General features: G+C 43.1%; 1 protein-coding gene across 1 annotated transcript in view; it reads right to left on the bottom strand.

Moving 5' to 3' along the window:
- Window positions 1-20,080, bottom strand: part of MDN1 (midasin AAA ATPase 1) — a 153,309-nt gene that overhangs the window by 10,095 nt on the left and 123,134 nt on the right. Inside the window, exons 78-92 of the mRNA XM_081094168.1 lie at window positions 19,712-19,827; window positions 18,339-18,824; window positions 17,839-18,065; window positions 17,134-17,289; window positions 16,802-16,965; window positions 15,864-16,025; window positions 12,954-13,091; window positions 10,882-11,023; window positions 8,615-8,790; window positions 7,592-7,735; window positions 6,556-6,703; window positions 4,058-4,386; window positions 3,608-3,772; window positions 1,575-1,676; window positions 660-867 (exon numbers count right to left, since the gene is read on the bottom strand). Of these exons, the coding sequence (XP_080950294.1) occupies window positions 660-867; window positions 1,575-1,676; window positions 3,608-3,772; window positions 4,058-4,386; window positions 6,556-6,703; window positions 7,592-7,735; window positions 8,615-8,790; window positions 10,882-11,023; window positions 12,954-13,091; window positions 15,864-16,025; window positions 16,802-16,965; window positions 17,134-17,289; window positions 17,839-18,065; window positions 18,339-18,824; window positions 19,712-19,827 (2,863 nt within the window). The remainder of the gene's footprint in view (window positions 1-659; window positions 868-1,574; window positions 1,677-3,607; window positions 3,773-4,057; window positions 4,387-6,555; window positions 6,704-7,591; window positions 7,736-8,614; window positions 8,791-10,881; window positions 11,024-12,953; window positions 13,092-15,863; window positions 16,026-16,801; window positions 16,966-17,133; window positions 17,290-17,838; window positions 18,066-18,338; window positions 18,825-19,711; window positions 19,828-20,080) is intronic.

Consider the following 20,080-nt stretch of genomic DNA (forward strand, 5'->3'; position numbering starts at 1 on the left):
CCTCAGTGTGCTAATCTATAAAGTGGAGATATCCTCACTCATGAGATTAGAGGAATTACATGACCTTGTGGCAAAGGCTCAGAATAGTATCTGGCACAGAGTAAAAGCTCAATACATGGTAGCTGTGATCATCATATTTTATTTTCCTAAGGAGTAGGGACAGAAGAGGAGAAAAGTCATCTATTGCAGAGGAATTGCTTCTGTACTATCCTCATTGGTAGATATCAATAGTATTTCACATTAGGAATAAAACGGTGAAAAGTCACCAAGAACTTGAGAGACTGAAAATGACTACTCCCTTTTCATGTACAGAAAAAACACACATTTCGAGTTTGCGGCTTCTGCCATTGCAGGGAGCAACCTCGAGGTGATTATGAAGAAATCTCCAGGACTCAGAAAGCCTGAGATCATTGCTGGTTTTGGATGCAGCCAATAGTTATCAGGGTATTCTAAAAACTTACACTAGGCCCAGAAACACTGAGCATTTTGGCTGCCTTTAAACAAAAAACAATTCATATTTCTGCACAGTTATTAGGAGTTTTTAAAAGCCATTCCTCTCCCTCCTAAAGATGAATTTGTAGTAACAGCTGGTGGCACACAGTCGTACAGCATAAATTCTCAGAGAACTCAGTGAGCAAAGAAGCCTTCCCTGCACCTACCATAGGTCTGCGCATCGTAAGGGTCGCTCCCTTGTTTGATGTGCTCAAATGCAGCCGCGTCCTCTGCCTGGGGCTGGGGCTGGGCCGGGGTGGGCTCCTGCTCCGTGTGGCGGTCCATATCCACAGTCCTCAGCCTCTTGTGCACGTGCTCATTGTGATCACCCAGGGAGCGTTCATTGTCGGCCTGTCCAGGTTTCCTCTTAAAACTCTGGGAAATAGGAGGAAATTCATCAGAGCCTTGTCTAATAGTGAAAGACTAAAAATAACCACAGTGTCCGTCCCTGGGGGACTGGTTAAGAAATTAGGTACAGCCATACAAAACGAATTCAACACAGCTGTTATAAGTATAAAGAATGGGTAGTTCTTTACATACACATATGGGGTAATTTCTGACAGTTTTGTATCTGAATTAAGACAAGGAAGCAAAGAAAGTCACACGCACATATGTATGTCCACATATGTGTCATATGCAGAGAAGATCTAAAGACAAAACTGGTAGCACCCACTTCCTTGGGTGGCTTGAGAACAGGGATAGGATGGAAGCTTTTTAGGGAACTGGTTTTTATATAAAAATTTTGAATCGTGTGCAGAAATTTATACCTCATTAAAAAAACATTTTTTAAACTCAAAAGACTATGGACATTGAAAAGAGTAGTACTGGTTGGCGCTGGGCAGCACCACCGGGATCTTAGGCACCATAACAGGAATGGGGTCGTGGTGTGTGTGCATGTGTCCATGACCCTGCACAGGTTTCACTGGGAAAGCCCCAAAATCGTGGCCTACTCACCAGGGCTGCCATCGTGTCTGGTAGGATAGGGACAGCAAAGATAAAGAATGTGGCTTTTTTTTTAATCACTATGTTTACAGCATCTTTTTTATATGCAGCCTTCACTTTAGATGAAGAGTGATAGAGACCTGTGTGTTTTTCCTGGTCTGTTTCTGGGAGGCCAACCGGGCGATGACATTGGATTCGTGGCCTTCTGCCTGGTTCGCATCCGCAGCTCCACTCCCGTGTTCCTATGAAATCCAAGCCATAAAGAATGAGGATGGAGGAAGCTACCAAGCACCTGGTTACTCTGCTGCATTGTGCACAACTTCTCCATTATTCTCATCTCAGAGTGCAACTGTCATACCTGCCCGCCTGCTCTGGAGCTCACCCGTGACTACAGCCTGGCCCATGGGTAGAAACAGGAGCATCTAGACCCGGACCTGTTACCAGCACTCCGGGTGACCTCACTTTAGGCTGACAGTTCTTAGTTTACAGGAGTATAGTGGCTCACTCTGAAGGCAGGACAGACCTGATTAGAAACCAGGCTTTATGAGCAACTAGCTGCATAACCTTGAGACTGTCATTTAACTTCCCTGAGGGCTATTTAACTCAAGTGTAAAATGGAGAAAATAAGAACAATATCAGCTACCTTAGAGGGCTATTGTAAGAACTTGCTGAAGTAATGGAAATGCTTAGCACCTTATGGGTGCTTAATAAATGGGGTGGAGAAGGTGTAAGTATATAAACAGTGGTAATTACTGGGGAGAAAATGGGCTGAGAGAGGCTACAGGAGCTGGTAGAGTCAATGCTACAACAGTGGGTCCTCTGACCCAGGGTTCTCACAGCATGCCAGCGGCCCCAGCTATGGCCACATACAGAGCACATCACCTAGGTCAAAACAAAGTGCTGCCTGGCCAGTGTGGCTTAATGGTTGAGCGTTGACCTATGAACTAGGAGGTCAGGGCATATCAAGAATCAACCAATGGCCGAAACCAGTTTGGCTCAGTGGATAGAGCGTCGGCCTGCGGACTGAAAGGTCCCAGGTTCAATTCCGGTCAAGGGCATGTACCTGGGTTGCGGGCACATCCCCAGTGGGAGATGTGCAGGAGGCAGCTGATGGATGTTTCTCTCTCATCGATGTTTCTAACTCTCTATCTCCCTTCCTCTTTGTAAAAAAATCAATAAAATATATTTTAAAAAACAAAAAAAGAATCAACCAATGAATGCATAAATTGAGTGGAGAACAAATAAATGTTTCTTCCTTCCTCTCTAAAAATCAATAAAATATCCTATATAATAAAAGCCTAATATGCTAAGTGTCCGGTTGTCTGGTCAGCCGTTCAAAGCGTAATATGCTAAGGCCGCTCAACTACTCGCTATGATGTACACTGACCACCAGGGGGCAGAGAGTCGACTGGTCGACCAGTTGCTATGATGTGCACTGACCACCAGGGAGAAGACGCTCCGAGCTGTAGGTTAGCTTGCTGCTGGGGTCTGGCCTATCGGGACTGAGCGAGATGGGCCGGACATGCCCTGGAGCCCTCCCACAGTCCCTCCAGGCTGGCCAACCACCCATGTCCCTCCCCGGCCCCAGTCGTGCACCAGTGGGGTCCCTTGGCCTGGCCTGTGCCCTCTTGCAATCCGGGACCCTTCGGGGGATGTCGGAGTGCCGGTTTCAGCCCAATCCCGCAGGCCAGGCTGAGGGACCCCACTAGTGCATGAATTCATGCACCAGGCCTCTAGTCTATAATAATCAAAGCGTAATATGCTAATTAGACTGGATGTCCTTCCACACAAAGCCAGGGCTGCAAGGGGAGCCCAGGTCCTGGGTACCTGCCAGCAGCCAGAGGGAAGCCGGTGCCGGCAGCCAGGAGAAGGAAGGCCTACTCTTGCACAAATTTTGTGCATTGAGTTTCCAGTAAAAAAATAACATGAACCTGCTTCTCCCACAGAGAACTATTACTTTCTCATTAAGCCTATCAGTTAAATATAATGTGTAGCAAATATTCTGGGGTTAGCAGAGTCAGGGAAGCATATAAAGTAGGTCTACAATCACTTTCTCAAGAACAAAAAATGACCTTTCAGATGTTAACTAAAACAAACATCACATGTAAGCCAGCTACTGTGATTTCAGACAGGAAGAGGCGGTTCTCCTTGGGCAGCTGGCAGGGCCCCTCACCTCCTTCCCCAGCTCTTTCTCAGGCGCGGCCCCAGCCAGCTCCACCGCCTGCTCGCTCTGCATGTTCTCCACCCCTGTCTGCCCGCAGGAGGAGTGCTCCTTCCTCTCCGTAGCCTCTGGCACCTGCTCCTCTGTGTCAGAGTCCTCCCCTTCTTCTTTTTCCTCCTGCAGGGAAATCAAACACAGCATTAAGTGCTCTGGGGAAGGGACATGAGGTGGGGAACCCCTTCAGCAAGCAAACACCTCACTCCTCACTGAGGGGTCTACAGGGAGGGGATAGGCCAGGGAAGGTCTTAAACAGAAAATGAAAGCAGCACCACCTGGTGATGGAGGAGTATCCTAAAGCAGCGGTCTGAAAGGTTGGCGACTGCTGTCCTAAAGGACATTCCAGTGGGAGTAAGAATTTCTTCTCATTATTTCTAATCCAAGGCAAACCAGACAACCCAGTACCTGAGGCTGGAGACCTTGGTCAACAGAGACGCCATTCTCTGCACTGTCCTCACTGGCTTCAGCGTTGTTGTCCTTGTCCTCTGGAGACGGCTCCTCCTCTTCTGAGCTTTCCTCAGAAGGCTGGTCCGTATCTTTGTTTTGGTCACTAGCTCCTGTGTCCATCTCTTCCACCCCCTCCCCCTTGTCATCTTCACTGGAGCCTTCCTCAGGCTCCTGCTGACCCTGATCTTCATTCTGATTGGCCCCAGTCTCTTCATTTATTTCCTCAGCTTCATGACCTGCTTCTTCAGTATCCATTGCTTTTTCTTTAATTTCCAAAGGATTCTCTTCTAGGTACACAAAACAAAAAAGACAGACAGAATTTTTAAAAACCAGTAACAACATTTTTTAAGATAGGATGGTTACCTAAGTGTTTTGTTTTGTTACTTGAACCAGGAGTTGGCGAACGATGGCCTGTGGGCCTACTGTGGCCCTCTACATGTTTCTGTAAAAATCAAGTTCTACCGGGACACAGCCACATCCATTCATTTATGTGTTTACTCATCCACTCTGTATTGCTTAGGGCTGCTCTCTCACTACAATAGCAGAACCAAGTATTTGTGACCTGTAAATCTAATTTATTTACTATCTGACCGTTCACTGAAAAATGTTGCCTAGCCCTAATCTAAACCATACTTATATATTACATACAATTGATCCGATAGTGTGTTTTTTTAAATAAGTAATTCACTAAGAAATCATAAAAGCCACTACAATAGGAACATTTTAGACCACAGATAGGAACTGAGAATCTATTTTTCAATTATCATTGGAAATAATTTGTGGACATAATTTTTTGTCATACACAGAAAATACAATATTCAAATAGAAACAATCTTATTTGAAAAAGTTTTATTTAAAGAGCTATTCTATAATATGGACACTTCAGAAATCAGTTCCTTTGTAAGCAAATAATTCTTTAAAATAACTACTCCTTACTGTATATATGCAGTAGCTTAAAATGAGCCTGGGTGTCTTTCTAGGTCAAATGCCTTATTACACTCTCAGTGGATTTTAACTTTCTTAGTTTTATGTTTGTTTGATTGTTGAATTTAAAGTTGAAGTCAGATTTCAAAATTCTAAATTAATGAAATACCCTCAGAAGCAATAATTTACATACTATGTTTAAAAACTAGAGATTCATAAAGAATGTTTTGAGCATGAGGAAAGTCTGTATCAATTCCTTAATCAAATGGTTCTAGTTAAAGTTGCAAGTTCACAACTTTATTTTTAATTCTCAAATACTTTAAACATGGAGAATGCATTTTACATTTATGAGAACCATATATTCACCACCTAGATTTAACAGATATTAACACATTACCATATTTGTGTCAAACTTCTGTCACTTCTTTTTAAGATCTGGATACAACTATCTGGATTCTGGAGGCCTTGGCCCTTCCTCCTTCCTTGGATGTCATAACCTGAAGCTGTTGTGTATTATTTCTGTCCATGTTTTTGTACATTTGATGTATCCCTAAATCATATATGAAACTGTTTCTTGAATTAAATTTTTAGGTAAATGGTACCTTATCTTTTTGTAACTTTCTATTTCTGTCCCAATATGGTAGTATTTTTTAAAATTTAATAACTTTTTAACTGATTCATCAGGAAGCAGAGTGAGGCTAGCTCACATCGGTCTGTTCCCCACCAGGATGGAGGCCACTGTCACAGCAGCACCTCTCCCCCAGTGCTCCCTACTAATGCCGGACAACACTCCCTAGGCGAGTCACCCAGGCTGAACAATGACAAGGGCACACGATTACGGTCATATGCCTGCCGTGTAATCGATTTCCCTTGGGTTATTCAATTTCATTCCCCATTATAATGACTTCATATTTCAGGCTTAACACACAACATAAGCACCAGCAATCAATAACTGAAACAATCATTTCCTTAAAAAGCTGACACAGCTCCACGAAAAGCCTGGATATACCCAAACTACAGTGTTTCCTTCAATCCATGAGATGGGCACCCAGTGATGGCTGTGGGAGAAGGAGCGCCGCCTACCCACAATATGATGTAGTCTGGCCGTGTGGCTCAGTGGTTGAGTGTCGACCTATGAACCAAGAGGTCACGGTTCGATTCCTGGTCAGGGCACATGCTGGGGTTGCAGGCTTGATTCCCAGTAGGGGGTGTGCAGGAGGCAGCCGATTGAGGATTCTCTCTTATCACTGATGTTTCTCTCTCTCTCTCTCCCTTCCTCTCTGAAATCAATAAAAATATATTTAAAAAAATAAAAATACAGGATGGAAATGACAGGAGAGAGAACTGCTGGTTTATAAGCTTCAGGTCCACTCAGATAAGAAACACTATAAAGAACAAACAATTTTTGCAAGATGGAATTGAGCTGACCAAACATGATTTATGACTTGGCCATGACATTGACCTGAAGAGAAATCAGTTACTGCTCATTTTCAGTGAGTTCCTATTGGTCACTTTAGGTTTTAAAGACACACCTTCTCCTTCTTCCTGGTCCGTGTCCTCACCACTGTTCTTGTCTTCACTATCTAGATTCAAATCCTCTGGAAGGTCCAAGGCCTCAGGCTCTGGCAGCGTCTCCTGGTTGCCATGGTAAGGGTCCACCTCACTCTCATCATATTCCCTCTTTGGACAGTGGAGAGAACAGACAAAATGATAAAAAGTTAAAACTGTTTTTGTTTTTTTATGAAGTAGTGTTCACATATAATTAGCTCTAAGTCAGTGGTTCTCAACCTTTCTAATGCTGTGACCCTTTAATACAGTTCCTCATGTTGTGGTGACCCCCAATTTCATTGTTACAAATTGAACATAATTAAAGCATAGTGATTAATCACAAAAACAGTATGTAATTATATATGTTTTCCGATGGTCTTAGGCAACCCCTGTGAAAGGGTCGTTCGACCCCCAAAGGGGTCGCGACCCACAGGTTGAAAACTGCTGCTCTAAGTACTTATGCTGAGAGAATACAATGTCTTTGCCCTAACATTACAATTTTTCTGACATTTTTAGAATTTTCATTTGGAATTTCAAACTTCACTTTCTCTCTTTTAAAAATCTTTATTGTTGACAGTATTACAGATGTTCCCCTTTCCCCATTGATCCCTTCTAGGCCATACCCACTCCCCACCCCAGGCCTTCAACACACTATTGTCTGTGTCCATGGCTTATGCACATATGCATGTAAATCAAACCACTTTCTGTGCAGCTTCTCCACTGATAAGAGGTAAGAAATACTGTGTTACTTGCCCTCAAAGAAGAAACTGAAATTTATGAGAATAAAGGATCGTAAGTTTTAGCTCCCAAACTACAGCATAAGCCCAAAAAGTATGAAATCCACCTCATTGATAACCAATAGTTAAGATATTTTATTAAGAGGCTCTGTTATACATTCTTTTATGAAACAGGAAGAAAACAGTGGATGAATAGAGAAAAAGGCCTTGAGACACACGCGTGTGTGGTGCAGTGGCCCTGGCCTAGAGTCAGGTGAGCGGATCTGTTTTGAATCCTCATTACCTCATCTATTTGTTCATTAATTTTGTCTTGGCCTTGTCCATCATCATCAGCTTCTGCTTCTTCCTTCTTATCATGCTGGTTTTTATCTCTGTTTGACTTCCCAGAATCCAAGTTGTCATCTTTAGCAACAAGTCCACAATCTTCCTAAATGTCACAGGCAGAAAACACAAAGAATCATCACTCTTGATCTAAGAAACTGCTGACACACAGGCTGGATCTACCTAATGTATCTCTTAAGCATGTATAATTTCTGCCTGCTGGGCCTATCCTCTGAGTATCCAGATGACAGGGTATCATCCATGGCCTGGAGAGAACAGTCTGGGTCTGCCCAGACAGCAATAATAGCAGGTGTGTGAACAGCAGGCTGGGTCGGGCTGAGCTGCTGCAGTGTCACATCCAGCCTGGGAGTTCTTTTGTTGTTGTTTGTTAATTCCCACCCAAGGATATCTTTTCTATTGATTTTTTAGAGAGAGTGGGAGGGAGAGAGGGAGTGTGTATGTGTGAGAGGGGGGAAGAAGCGGAGATACAGAGGGGGGAGAGAGGGGAGTTGGGGGAGAGAGAAACATCGATGTGAGAGAAACACATCAACTGGTTGCCTCCTGAATGTGCCCCAACCTGGGTAGGGATCAAACCTGCAACCCAGGTACATGACCTTGACCAGAAATCAAACTGAAGATCCTTTGGTGTGCGGACCGACACTCTAACCACTAATCCACACTGGCCAGGACAAGCGTGGGAGTTCTAAGCAGGGAGCTGGAGAAGTTCCGTGGCCAATAGCAGAATAAGAGCAAATACACGGAGTTTCCTTAACTTCCCTCCTTCATTACCAATGGGACAGCTCAGGTCAAACTACTCGTTTGGCTCTGAATCAATGAGTAAGATATATAGGAGAGATAAAAGAAAAGATGAGAGAGAAGCAGCAAAACAAAGGAAAGGAAAAGCAGTAAATGACAGGGAGTGGTGGCTGGGAAAACTATCTCCCTTCAACCTGGGGGCTATGGGATGGGGGAATTTTTGAATTACCTCATCCATTCCTGGTCCTGTTTCTTCAGTTTTGCTGTCTTCTTCTTCCTCATCTTCCTCCTCCTCGTCATCACCCCAAAGCCTCTCATCTAGTTTGTCAGCTTCCTCACCATTCAGATCGCCCATCTGTTTATCCAGGTCTCCGCCCTCACTATCTGATTTCTCATCCTCCTCTTCTGAAAGGGAAGGCACTGAGCTTAGTGAGGCCGACCTGGCCCTGTGTGTGTAGGGGAGGCATGAACCTACTACTGGCAAGAGCCCAGCCTGGGACTTACTCCCTGCTTCTACAGAGCACTCTACTGGCAGAAGCCTTTAGATCTGCTGCAGTAGTCCTACTGTGTTTTAGGAATTGTTTGAAGAAACAAGGAAGTCTGAGTGTGTCATGTTAACAGACCATTAGAAGGATGGTAGAACAGCTGTCAGGATGTTTAGTTCTGGTGCTGGGGGAATTCATTAGGGGACTCAGCAACCACACTTTTTTTTATTTCTTATCTGCAAAATGATAGAGTTGCTCTATAAGATTTCCAAAGTTCCTTCCCTATCCCCAATATACTATACATCTATGATTTTATCCAAGACCTAAAATCATGTGCATAATCAGAATTTTCTTGCCACTATCGTTGCTTAAGGTCCACTGTGTCAAAGTTATAACCTTACTAGAGCCTGTGCACAGACTCATGCACTGGTGGGGTCCTTCAGTGTTGCCTGCGGGGACTGGGCCAAAACTGGCAGTCCAAAGCCGCCTGCTGCTCCTGCCCATCCCAGCCCCGCTGCACCTGCTGCAGGCTCACGCCCAGTCAGTCCCAATCGGGAGAGGCTTGCTGTGGCTGAGCTCACCAGCCAGTAGTGAGCCCTGTGTCTGGCACCCGTTGGTCAGCTGAGTGGTGCTCTGTCATTCGGTCACTTAGGCTTTTATATATATATAGATGCTGCTTAGACAGTGTACACACTTCTACTCTGAGATCACCTTGCATTTCTGTAAGATCTTTGCTTAGAAAAAGACACTATATCTCAAATTAAGCTTTGGACAGAAACTTAGGGCAATAGTTGGACTATGGAACAAACATATAACAGATGATGATGTGCTATAACAAATTATATTCTCAAGTAATTTTTAATGACAAGGGGAATGTTTGTAATATGTTAAACTATTTTATGTCCTGTGAATACACACACACACACACACACACACACACACACACACACACACACGGCTAATATGCTAAGTGTCCCTCTGCCCCTCAACTGGTGGGTATGCCGCACACTGACTACCAGGGGGCAGACGCTCAATGCAGGAGCTGCCGAGCTGCAGTGACTTGGCAGCAGTTCTTGGGTGACGCACCCCGAAACCAGAGAGGAGGGAGCCCAATTTCTAGTGGGGCCTTCAGCCGTGGGTTATGTTGTTTCTGGGGCACTGTCGGCTTCGAATCAGGTTTACTGCACACTTGCGTTTGCGTTCCACACCCTGTGTGACAGGAACTTAGCAGTGTCCTCTCGCACTCCGGGACCCCTCGGGGTGTGTTGGAGAGCCAGTTTAGGCCCGATCCCTGCAGGCCAGGCCAAGGGACCCCCACCTGCCAAAGGGACCCCGCTTACTCCGCAGACGCTGGGGAGGGACCGAGGGAGGTTGGCTCCAGGGCATGTCCGGCCTGTCTCACCCAGTCCTGCCCCGCCGGCCACCTTCTAATTAATTTCCTTTCAACGTGCATGAACCTGTGCACTGAGTCACTAGTGCGTGTATGTGCATACAATAAATGGAAATAAATAAACCAAAATTTATTAAGTAGTTTGGGTGGTCAGCCTAAGGGGTATGTATCTATTTCATTCCTGCATTTTTGTTCCAAATTGTCTACAAGAAATATCTACTATTTTTGTATTTATGGTGGAAAAAGTTAGTTTTAAAAACTACCCTGAACAATTTACTTTTGAGCTAAGGGCCCCACTAAGATCGCCTCCTTCCTTTTTTGGACTTCCCTGAAGGGCAGTACCCACTCACTGCATTTAGCACTGAGGCAGCAGAAGCATGAGCCAATGTCTCAGGTTCCTCAGCGAAGAATCTCCAAGACTGACTACGGACCTCCACCTGGGTGGAGATGGTGATGGCATGTGCATTAAGTGCTAATGTCCTCATTTGCAGTTATGCAGAATAACCAACTTGGCCCAAAAGATTCTAATAGGACAACAGGCTCCTTATTGGAAACACATAACTTTCTGATTAAAATAATTATTTTTCAAAAGCAAGAATGCAGTGACAGATGGTCTCAAACCTTGTTCTTCAAGCTCCCCATCATGCATCTTCCCATCAAAGTCTTCTGACATCTCAATGGCATTATCCTCGCCCTTAATGTCTGACTTTGAGTCATGATCCTCTTTATCCTTTTCTTGACCCTTCTGAAATGTATCTTCTGCCTGTATCAAAAAGCATAAAGAACACAAACAACTGTAACTTAACTAACGTTTATTCAGTTTTAAATAGAATATAAATATGTATATAAATGCTAACGTTAATGGCATAAAGTTATCTCTGGGAAGAGAAAAAGAACAACACAGATAACCACACAATAATTTCTCATTTGTTGTAACATTTCTATAGTTAGTTTCCAGTTTTATTGCATTTGTGATTATAGAATAAATTTTGTTGTGGTTTTAAGTGAATTGTGTGTTGTTTTTTTTTAAAGAATCCAGACATATTTTTAAAGAATATGTATTCTCTGTAGGATAAAAAAATTCATCAATCTTATTGCCCATATCTATATACATGAAAGGCTAATATGCAAAGTGTCCCCACAGGAGTTCGACCAGGAGACTGGGCGTTCTATCGCTTGCTATGATGTGCACTGACCACCAGGGGGCAGTGTGGAACGAAGGGAGGCCCCAGCTAGCAGCCAGGGAAGGGAGACCCTGGCCGGTATCCGGCAGCTCGGGAAGGAAGGCCCCGGCCAGCAGCCAGAAGACCCTGATCAGCCCTGATCACCAGTCAGGCCTACGGACCCTACCTGTGCACGAATTTCATGCACTGGGCCTCTAGTCTTCAATATTGTGTCACTTTTATCTCTCACAGACAGTAACACACTGTGAATGCAACTTTGTTCACTTCTCCTTAAACTATATATTCCTATATACTCTATGTGGTATTTGGGGTGAAAGATTCATGATTGTTATCTCTTCCGTTATGAATTAATTTTTAAAGTCCCTTTTTAAGATACAAAAGTAATAAAACCTTATTAAAAGAATTCTAAGCACAACGGAAAGAATTCTAAGCACATCTTCCAAAACTTCCAAAGAAATTACCATCAATAACATTCTGGTGCCTCTTTTTGTTCATGAATACATCATAAATATTAATATAAGTGTTATGTATTAATACCTGCCTCCTGACATCTTTTTAAATAAAAAGGGAATCATACTTGACAAACTGGAGATTTGCTTTTCTTTTTTAACTTAAAAAAATGTCTTTTAGATTATATTTCCATGTTAACACATTGTTTGCGGGTAGTTTTTATCGTGCACTAACAGGTGGCGCGGGCCATTTTTGCTAATTTTTTGCGCAAATGGCAACGTTCAGTAAAATTACGATAACTTTAGTTTACGTATTTATACGTTACCCACATTCTACCGCTAGTCTATAAAAAACGTATTAATACGTGTCCCGTGCTCTACTACACTGGTAGAACGTATAAATACGTAAAACGTGTAAACACGTTTCCCGCATACAATGTGTTAATACGTATAAATCTAGCTCATTCTGTTTAATGATTTACAGTATTGCTCTGCATATTATCTTTGATCCTTATTAGCATTTCTATAAAAAGTGGAATTCCTAAGTCAAAGAAAATAACACAATTTAAAATTTATTATATACTGCCAAATTGTTCTGGGTGTTTTTTTCTGCCCTCTTCATGGTTTTTTGTTTTTTGCATTGGGTTGTACTTTTCCTATTAGGGTTATTCTTTTTACTCTAAATTTTTCTATTAGGAAATACTATATGTTAAGTTAAATTTGAAAAATAAAGAAAAGCCAAAAGCCAACCTTTTTATTCTTAAATGACTACCAAAAATCCTTTAGAAAATCAACAGCAACGATCTCCCCATTTAACATTTTTAAATCACCTCTTTCTCAAATTATAGCCATAAGCAGTGACTGAGTTGCAAAGTTGCTTTCTGTGATCTTTATGCTTTTTATTTACACCCACTCACCAGAACCAAGTACTCTTAGAGGTCCACAGATCTCAGTTTGAAAACCATTGACATTTATGTCAGTACTTTAACTATTGAAAAGAAAGGGGAAGGGGAGCGGTCTTCTGTAAACTCTGTACATGTTTCAGGCATGTGAAACGTACCTGTTCTTCATTTTCTATCTTGTCACTCACATCCTTCATACCTTCACCTTCTCCAATTCCACCTCCCTCATAGTCATGAAACTCAGTTGCTCCCTCGCCTGCTGAATCTTCCATAAATTCTTTGGGTAGGCAAAATCCCTTGAACATGAAAGAGTAAACAGTTAGGCAATAAAGAAAGGGGGATTCTCAGTCCTACCACACACAAAAAAATTTTAACAAATGCTAAATTTTTTCCTAGATCAGTATTTTAAATCTGATGCAAGTACAGTAGGCCTCTGAACTTTTCTTCCTTGGTGATAACAGTTACTATGCAGTTTCAAAGCTTGACATCAGATTTAATATATGCGGTTCTGACTTTGAAGAGGCCTCTAGTGTATGGTTAATTTGTCATTTTGCCAAGACAGAAATTTGAATGACGTATACTAGGGAAAAGTATTTAGGAGCAAGTCAGAGAGTAGACCTCTCAGTGTCTAAATCCCAAAGGGGTTTTGTTTTTCTTCTTCTTTTCTTCTGAAATTAATAAGCCCAAGAAGAGAGGGAGAAGATATGTAACCCTGGAGGTACAGCAACTTGAAGAGATGCTACAAGAGAGAGGTTTCATCTTTACTTGAAAAATGGAAATTTTGCGCTAGCTGGTTTGGTTCAGTGGATAGAGCATTGTCCTGTGAACCGAAGGGTCCCAGGTTTGATTCCTGCCAAAGGCACGTACCTCAGTTGCAGGCTCCTCCCTGGCCCAGGCCCTGGTCGGGGCTTGTGCAGGAAGCAACCAATAGATGTTTCTCTCACATCGATATTTTTCTCTGTCTTTCCCTCTCTCTTCCACTGTCTCTAAAAATCAACGGATAAATATCCTCAGGTGAAGATTAAAGAAAAAAGGGAAATTTTGTGCAATGCTCCTTAAATAAAATTTTAATATGTTAAAAAATATGCCTTCCCCCAGCTCTCAAAGCAAACCTGTCCCTCTTGGGAAACATGCCACATCTGGCTGCCACCTGGCACCTGGAACAATGTGGGGTCTAGAATGAACAAGGCCAGACACAGTAAAGTTCGGGAAGTGTTAACAACACTGTGTTTCATGTTGGAAAAGAACTGACAAGCAAATTCAACTACTTTAGTGTGTGGGACAAAATTAAATAGAAAAAATGAATAGTGGCTCTGAATGAGAAACTTAAGTTTAGAAAATACAAGCTATCAAGTTATTTGTCATTCTGAGGATAAAAATGTGTTAAAAATAAAAGTTGCCAACTAATAAGGAAGATCCAAACCAGTGATTATGACTTAGTTACAAAGAAACAGCTTTTTTGTGGATTAAGTGTTGTAATTAACAATCTAGATTATTTTAGTGCCATGTCCAACCTATTTTCTTTAAAAATATTTTTTTTAAATAATTCTTTATTGTTGAAAGTATAACATATGTCCCCTCTTTCCCCGTGTAATCCCCCACCCATACCCCAGGCCTTTAGCACCCTATTATCTGTGTCCATGGGTGATGCATATATGCATACAAGGTCTTTGGTCCAATCTACTTCAAGGTCCCTCAGCACTACTCAGAAAGGATACGAATAAATACAATATGGACATAAAAAAAAAAAAGGAAAGGCAAACTCACTTTGAGGAAAGTCATTGAAAACACATCTTTGTTAACTTACCTAATTTTCCCATTGAGCTATATTATTTTAAAAAAACCCACGATATTCAGATACAGGCAGAATAAGACCACACAGGAAACATTCAGATATCCTGCAGGGCACACCACTACAGTCGCTGCAACTGGGACAGCCGCTGGGCTCCCAACACCTTGCTTATATCAGAACCACTTCCTCCTCCACACCACACCCCACACACACACAAATCACAAGGCCAAAATCATTCTAGAACCTACCAGACCAGATCAATGTGCAAGTAGACAAAACACAGCTAATCCGAATCTCAGGGCACCCTCACCACACATTGTTCTGCTACCGTCATTTTGCATGCAGTGTCACCACCAAGAAATGATGGGATGTGTAAGACTGGCTCAGTGCTCATCAGATAGAGAGGGCAAATAGGAGATGCATCCATTTATTTATTACTCAACAAATACACATGTTTATCCTCTAGAAACAAGGCATGGGCTTGCCTTCCATTCTTGGACCCTTTCCAGTACTCCAGATACTCAGAACTAGGAACTCTCAACTGTTCATAAGAATCCTAGACCCTACCCTCAGTTTGTAAATTCCTATCTCCTTCAAATGAATCTCATCTGTACTGTACATAGATTTGGAGAAAATCTTGGAATACTAAAGAAATAAAAATGTACACATTCAATTGAAATTATCACAAAAATGCTAAAGAGTATAGGCAGATCTCATTTTACAAATGAGGAAAGTGAGGTTCAGAGACGTCACATGAGTAACTTGAGAAATGGATACCTCATGATCCGATTACCACACCATGCTGAGTCTGTTAGATTTGGCTGTCTCCTGCTGGGTGCAGGGGCCGAATGAATGAATGCATGAATGATTATTTCCCAATTAAAGAAAAATGCTCCACCTAACGTTAAAAGCCCCATTACCATTTCATCATAATTACATAGAAATGATTTAAAGAAAACTTAGCCTTACAGATTCATCTATCCTAGAAATCTAGCTGGGAGTTAATTGAAGACGACTTCAAACATGAGAGAAGGCTGTGAAAAGCTGTAGCCATCAGACAGCCTCTGGAGTCAAGGGAGCTCTTCAGTGAGGTATCTGTAGGTTCCAAGACTACCGCCTAAATAGGCTTATTAAAAGGGTGCCAGACAAAGCCTTCCATAAATAATGCACAGGGAGAGCAAATGTGTGAAGGTCCAAAATAAAAGCCCATTAAGCCAAACACTAATGGTACAGAATGTTCCAGCTGCCCACGGTGCTCCACATGAGTAATCCTTACCTTCTGAGCAAGCTCCGTAAAGACCTGGGTAAGCACGGAGAGCAGCTTTGCAGTGCTACGATGAGTTGCCAAAGACATGGTCAGGAAGAAGAGGACGAGGTCCGAGTACCTGGAGAGCATGGGCAGCAGGCGCACCAACCAGCAGCAGGACTGGCTGAAGAACTGGGGGCAAAGCAGATCAGAAGGCCTGGTCACACTGCTAAAGGGGTACTGGGTTTCCCTTGGGGTGATCAAAATGGTAAAGAAAATGTTCTGGAACTATATAATGACATAGGTTGTAACAACACTGTGAATTTAAGGTACTAAATGTCACTAGTGGTAGGGGTTATGTATTTTTAACATGCACAAACGCCTGCTCACTGGGATTTCTTCCTTGTTCACACAACGTACACTTTAAATTCTCAGTCACTTAAATCTCATTTAGGTAACCAAGTTGTTTGTTTTTGTAAATGAAATGTTTATAAACAAATCCCATTGGGAATCAAAGTTGGCACTGGAGGCAATAATACAGAATGACATACAGTGTCCTACAAAGTAAGTTGCCTCTCAGGACTTAATGGATTTGATAGCTTCCTCTGCTGGCTTATTGGGAAAGGAATGGTATTTGCAGAGTGTGGCCACTAAACTTTAGTTAATGGCAGCAAACTGAACATCGAATACTCAAAAGAATGTGGTTAGGATATAAAATACCAAGACAATGGATATTTTGGATTGCTAGCATTTTTGTACCTAGGCATCTTACAACTATAACTCTTAGCTAACAAGCCCTAAGCTTTTCAAGTTTATCAATGGCGTTTACATCTATAAAGAAAGCAAATTCCTAGTGATTTTGCCACAGAGGCCTGCTTTAGGACCACCCACATGGCGAGGTGAAACCCCCTCTGCCTTTGCTCAGCCAACTCCCGACAGCAAGAAGCTTATAAAGAACAGTTGATTACCATATGCTTTGCTGCTGCGCCGTCCTCACCACATGATTTCAGTCTCTCCAACAGCTCAGAGATAGCAGAAATTATTTTCTGCACATGCAAAGTGCTCACGTCAGCCCACAAGTCTTCCTCTAAGAGTTTTGTTAGATGTCCTGATTGTAGTTTCTCAAAGCCTGCTGAAAAGAATGACATTATGAATAACTGAAGATAAACCCTTTTCATCCCCATTCATCCAGTCATTTATTTCAAATATCTGTCCTTAAACATTCAGTCACAAAGATAAATCATCAAATTGAAAAATTAAATCAAATATGAAACTAATGTTTGCCTGATTTCAGACATACCATCCTCTTCCTGTGGCCTTATCTGGTCAGAGTTCTCATCTGTCTTTTTACTATTTCTTTCTGCTAAGTTCTGGATGGCATAAAGGATGGACCGGATGGCAGTTTCCATTTTCTCTGCAAAATCTTCCACAAACCCTTCATCCAATAGTTGGTTTCCTATTAAGTAAATGGTACAAACAAACAAAAAACCCGATCACTTGTGTCAGGAAACCATTGGCAATGTTCACTTGTTATTTTAAAAAATGACCACCTGTAAGCACCTACTATGGATCAGCCACTGTGCCAAGCTACACTGGATACAAAGATGAGACACAGTCCCTACCTAAATAAAGCTACAAGGTTATCGTCTTATATTAAAACAATTTTGCTAAAATAATGTAAAAAATATGAAAATAACAGTTTAGATAGTGTGTATAGACACTTAGTCAAATGCCACCCTCAGCTTTCTGGTGTAAGGGAGAACTGTAACAGCTGAGGGAGCCTGTGGTGTCTCCATACACGTGTGCTACAGGGAGAGTGACATGACGGCAATCCAAAGGCAAGGGACACGAACAAATGTAGGAAAATAAGAGCTGTCTGCCTTAGAACTCTGGACAGATAGGTTTAGAATGAAACAGTATGTGTCTTTAGTATAATTTAGACTTTGTCTACAAGACATCATTCCTATGCTGGGCTTTTCCTCCCTTACTGAACAACAGTCCTTACCTCCTTGGCTGCCTGACGTGAGAAGATGTGTCTTCCAGGTAGTAAAGTCATCTGTGGCTTTACCGATTTCTCCTCTGACATATTCCAGGCTCTCAACTAATGCCATTTGTTGGTCTGTTTGCTCAACCTCCATCCCTGGAAGAATGAACAAGGACTCTAGGCCTTGCAAATGAGCTGACACCTGGGACAGGCAACTCAGCCCAGAAGAGCAAACTTCAAAATCTTTCCTGCAACAACAGAAATGCCACAATGTTGAAAGGAATGGGGTATGTACTGCGCCTCCCTGCCCCCCCCCCGCCCCCACACACACAGTCCTCCCTCCAACTAAAATGGAAGCAGAGCAAAACTCATTGTATGTGAAACTGCTACACATATGCCACAAAGCACTATGCCTGTCCACTGAAAAACGGAGGACTTGAGCCCTTGCATAATTTTACCCATCATTAAACTCTAGCAAGTACCCAAGCACACAGGAAGAGCAGAGGCATAAGCACACTCACCAAGAATGAAAGAGAGTCTCACAAGACTGCTGCCTAATTCTGTCAACGTCAGCTTTCACCGTTTGAATGGTCTTCAGCATCTCAGTTAATCTCGAAGTTGACTGTTGCCAAAGCTGGTCCTGTTTCCGCATCCGGCAACCGGAGGGCAGCTGATTGCCAGGTACTGGGGATGGATAGCTCAGATCTGATGGGTTGAAGTCCAGCACTGCTCTGGAAAGCTGCCCCGTGGTGAGCTCTGGCCCTTCCGGGCAGAGGGTAGAAGACTGACCCTGTGCCCGGGCATCACCTTGGCTTGGAGCTGACGCTGCGTCAGGGCAGCACTGGAGGAGCCAGGAGAGCTGCTCAAGCAGGATCTGGCTCTGCATGGCCAAGTGCTGCAGCCTCTCTGTCCACTGCTGCACACCGTCCTGGGGCGGGAAGGCCACGGGGTAGAGCAGTGGCCCTGTCAGCCTGCCCTGAATCTCCTGCACACAGCTGAGGAGGTTTCTGTGCAGAGAAAGCCATGGGGAAAACACAAGGCACCTTAAACTCTGTCACCATGTTGTTTTTTAACAGTAAATTCATTCTTTCTAAAGCAAGTATGGGCTTTTTCACATTAAAAAAAAGGGGTAGGGGAGGGGAGTGGTGGATCCCTCCAATAGGTAAGAAGTCTATTCAAATGCCTTCCAAAGCACCTAGACACATCCTTCAGTCTTTCACAAGCATCAAAACTTACTGCTTATCACCTGACCCCTTACAGCCCTCTCACATGCAATTCACACCAATGCAGTGTTTTCAACCACTTTTTTTAAAAAAAATCTAGTAAATGTAATACACTTTGCTCAATAAACCCTATGAGTGAGCAGCAAATACCTAAACTTGAAGTGATTAGTCTGGAAATACTGCCTCTCGACACTCAATAGATGATGACAGACTTCCCAACTGTCCTGACCTTTTAAATATCTATTTCCATTGAGGAGCGTCCATGTATGGCTGAGCACATTGAAACTGTGTGATCCAAAAAGCCCAACAAACTGAAGCAGACTCAGATCTGATTTGTGCTGATACTGGGAGGTCCTATCCATAAACACAACCCTGTCTCTCAGCCGGCACAGACTGTCAGCCACTGATGCCCTTTCCAGACCCGGTGCAGTTCAGCCACGGCCATATTTACTGTCTGGCTCAGCTCTGAAATCTCCCAGGCCCCCTTCTCCTGAGAAGTACTGTCAGAACCAGGGGGCAGAGGCACATCACCAGAAGCCAGGAGAAACCCTACCTGTCTTTTCAGGCCTCAGATTTCATTTCACAACTGAGGGCAGCACATGCAGCAACCCTGAACTGACGCACAGAATTCTTGCTAATTCAGGCCACAAACCCAACTAGTCCGCTGTTACCTGAGGAGGATCCACTGCTCAGTCAGTGTGGTCAGGGAGCGCCGCTGTCGGATAAGCATCTTCATCAAATGTGCCGAGAACCCCTTACACCGCTCAATGCTGCCCACGCCCATTTCCTAGCAGGGGGAGAAGGAAAGGTGCTGAGGGTACTGCTGGCCAGCCCCAGGGGAAGCAGTCGATAAGCTTTGGGTGTGCTGCATTCTAGAGGCGTGAGCCACATTGATCTTTCTAAGCACTGCTTCTCAAATTATGCTCCCACAGATCATTGACATTCCACGAATAGAAACTAGGTTTCACACAAAATTGGGTATTAGTGGTCTTTTCTCAGTTCATAAAGGAAAAAGATCTGAAGGTGGTATTCTGAATTTG

Source organism: Myotis nattereri (assembly GCF_964212035.1).
Source record: "Myotis nattereri genome assembly, chromosome: 6".
Lineage (NCBI taxonomy): Eukaryota > Metazoa > Chordata > Mammalia > Chiroptera > Vespertilionidae > Myotis > Myotis nattereri.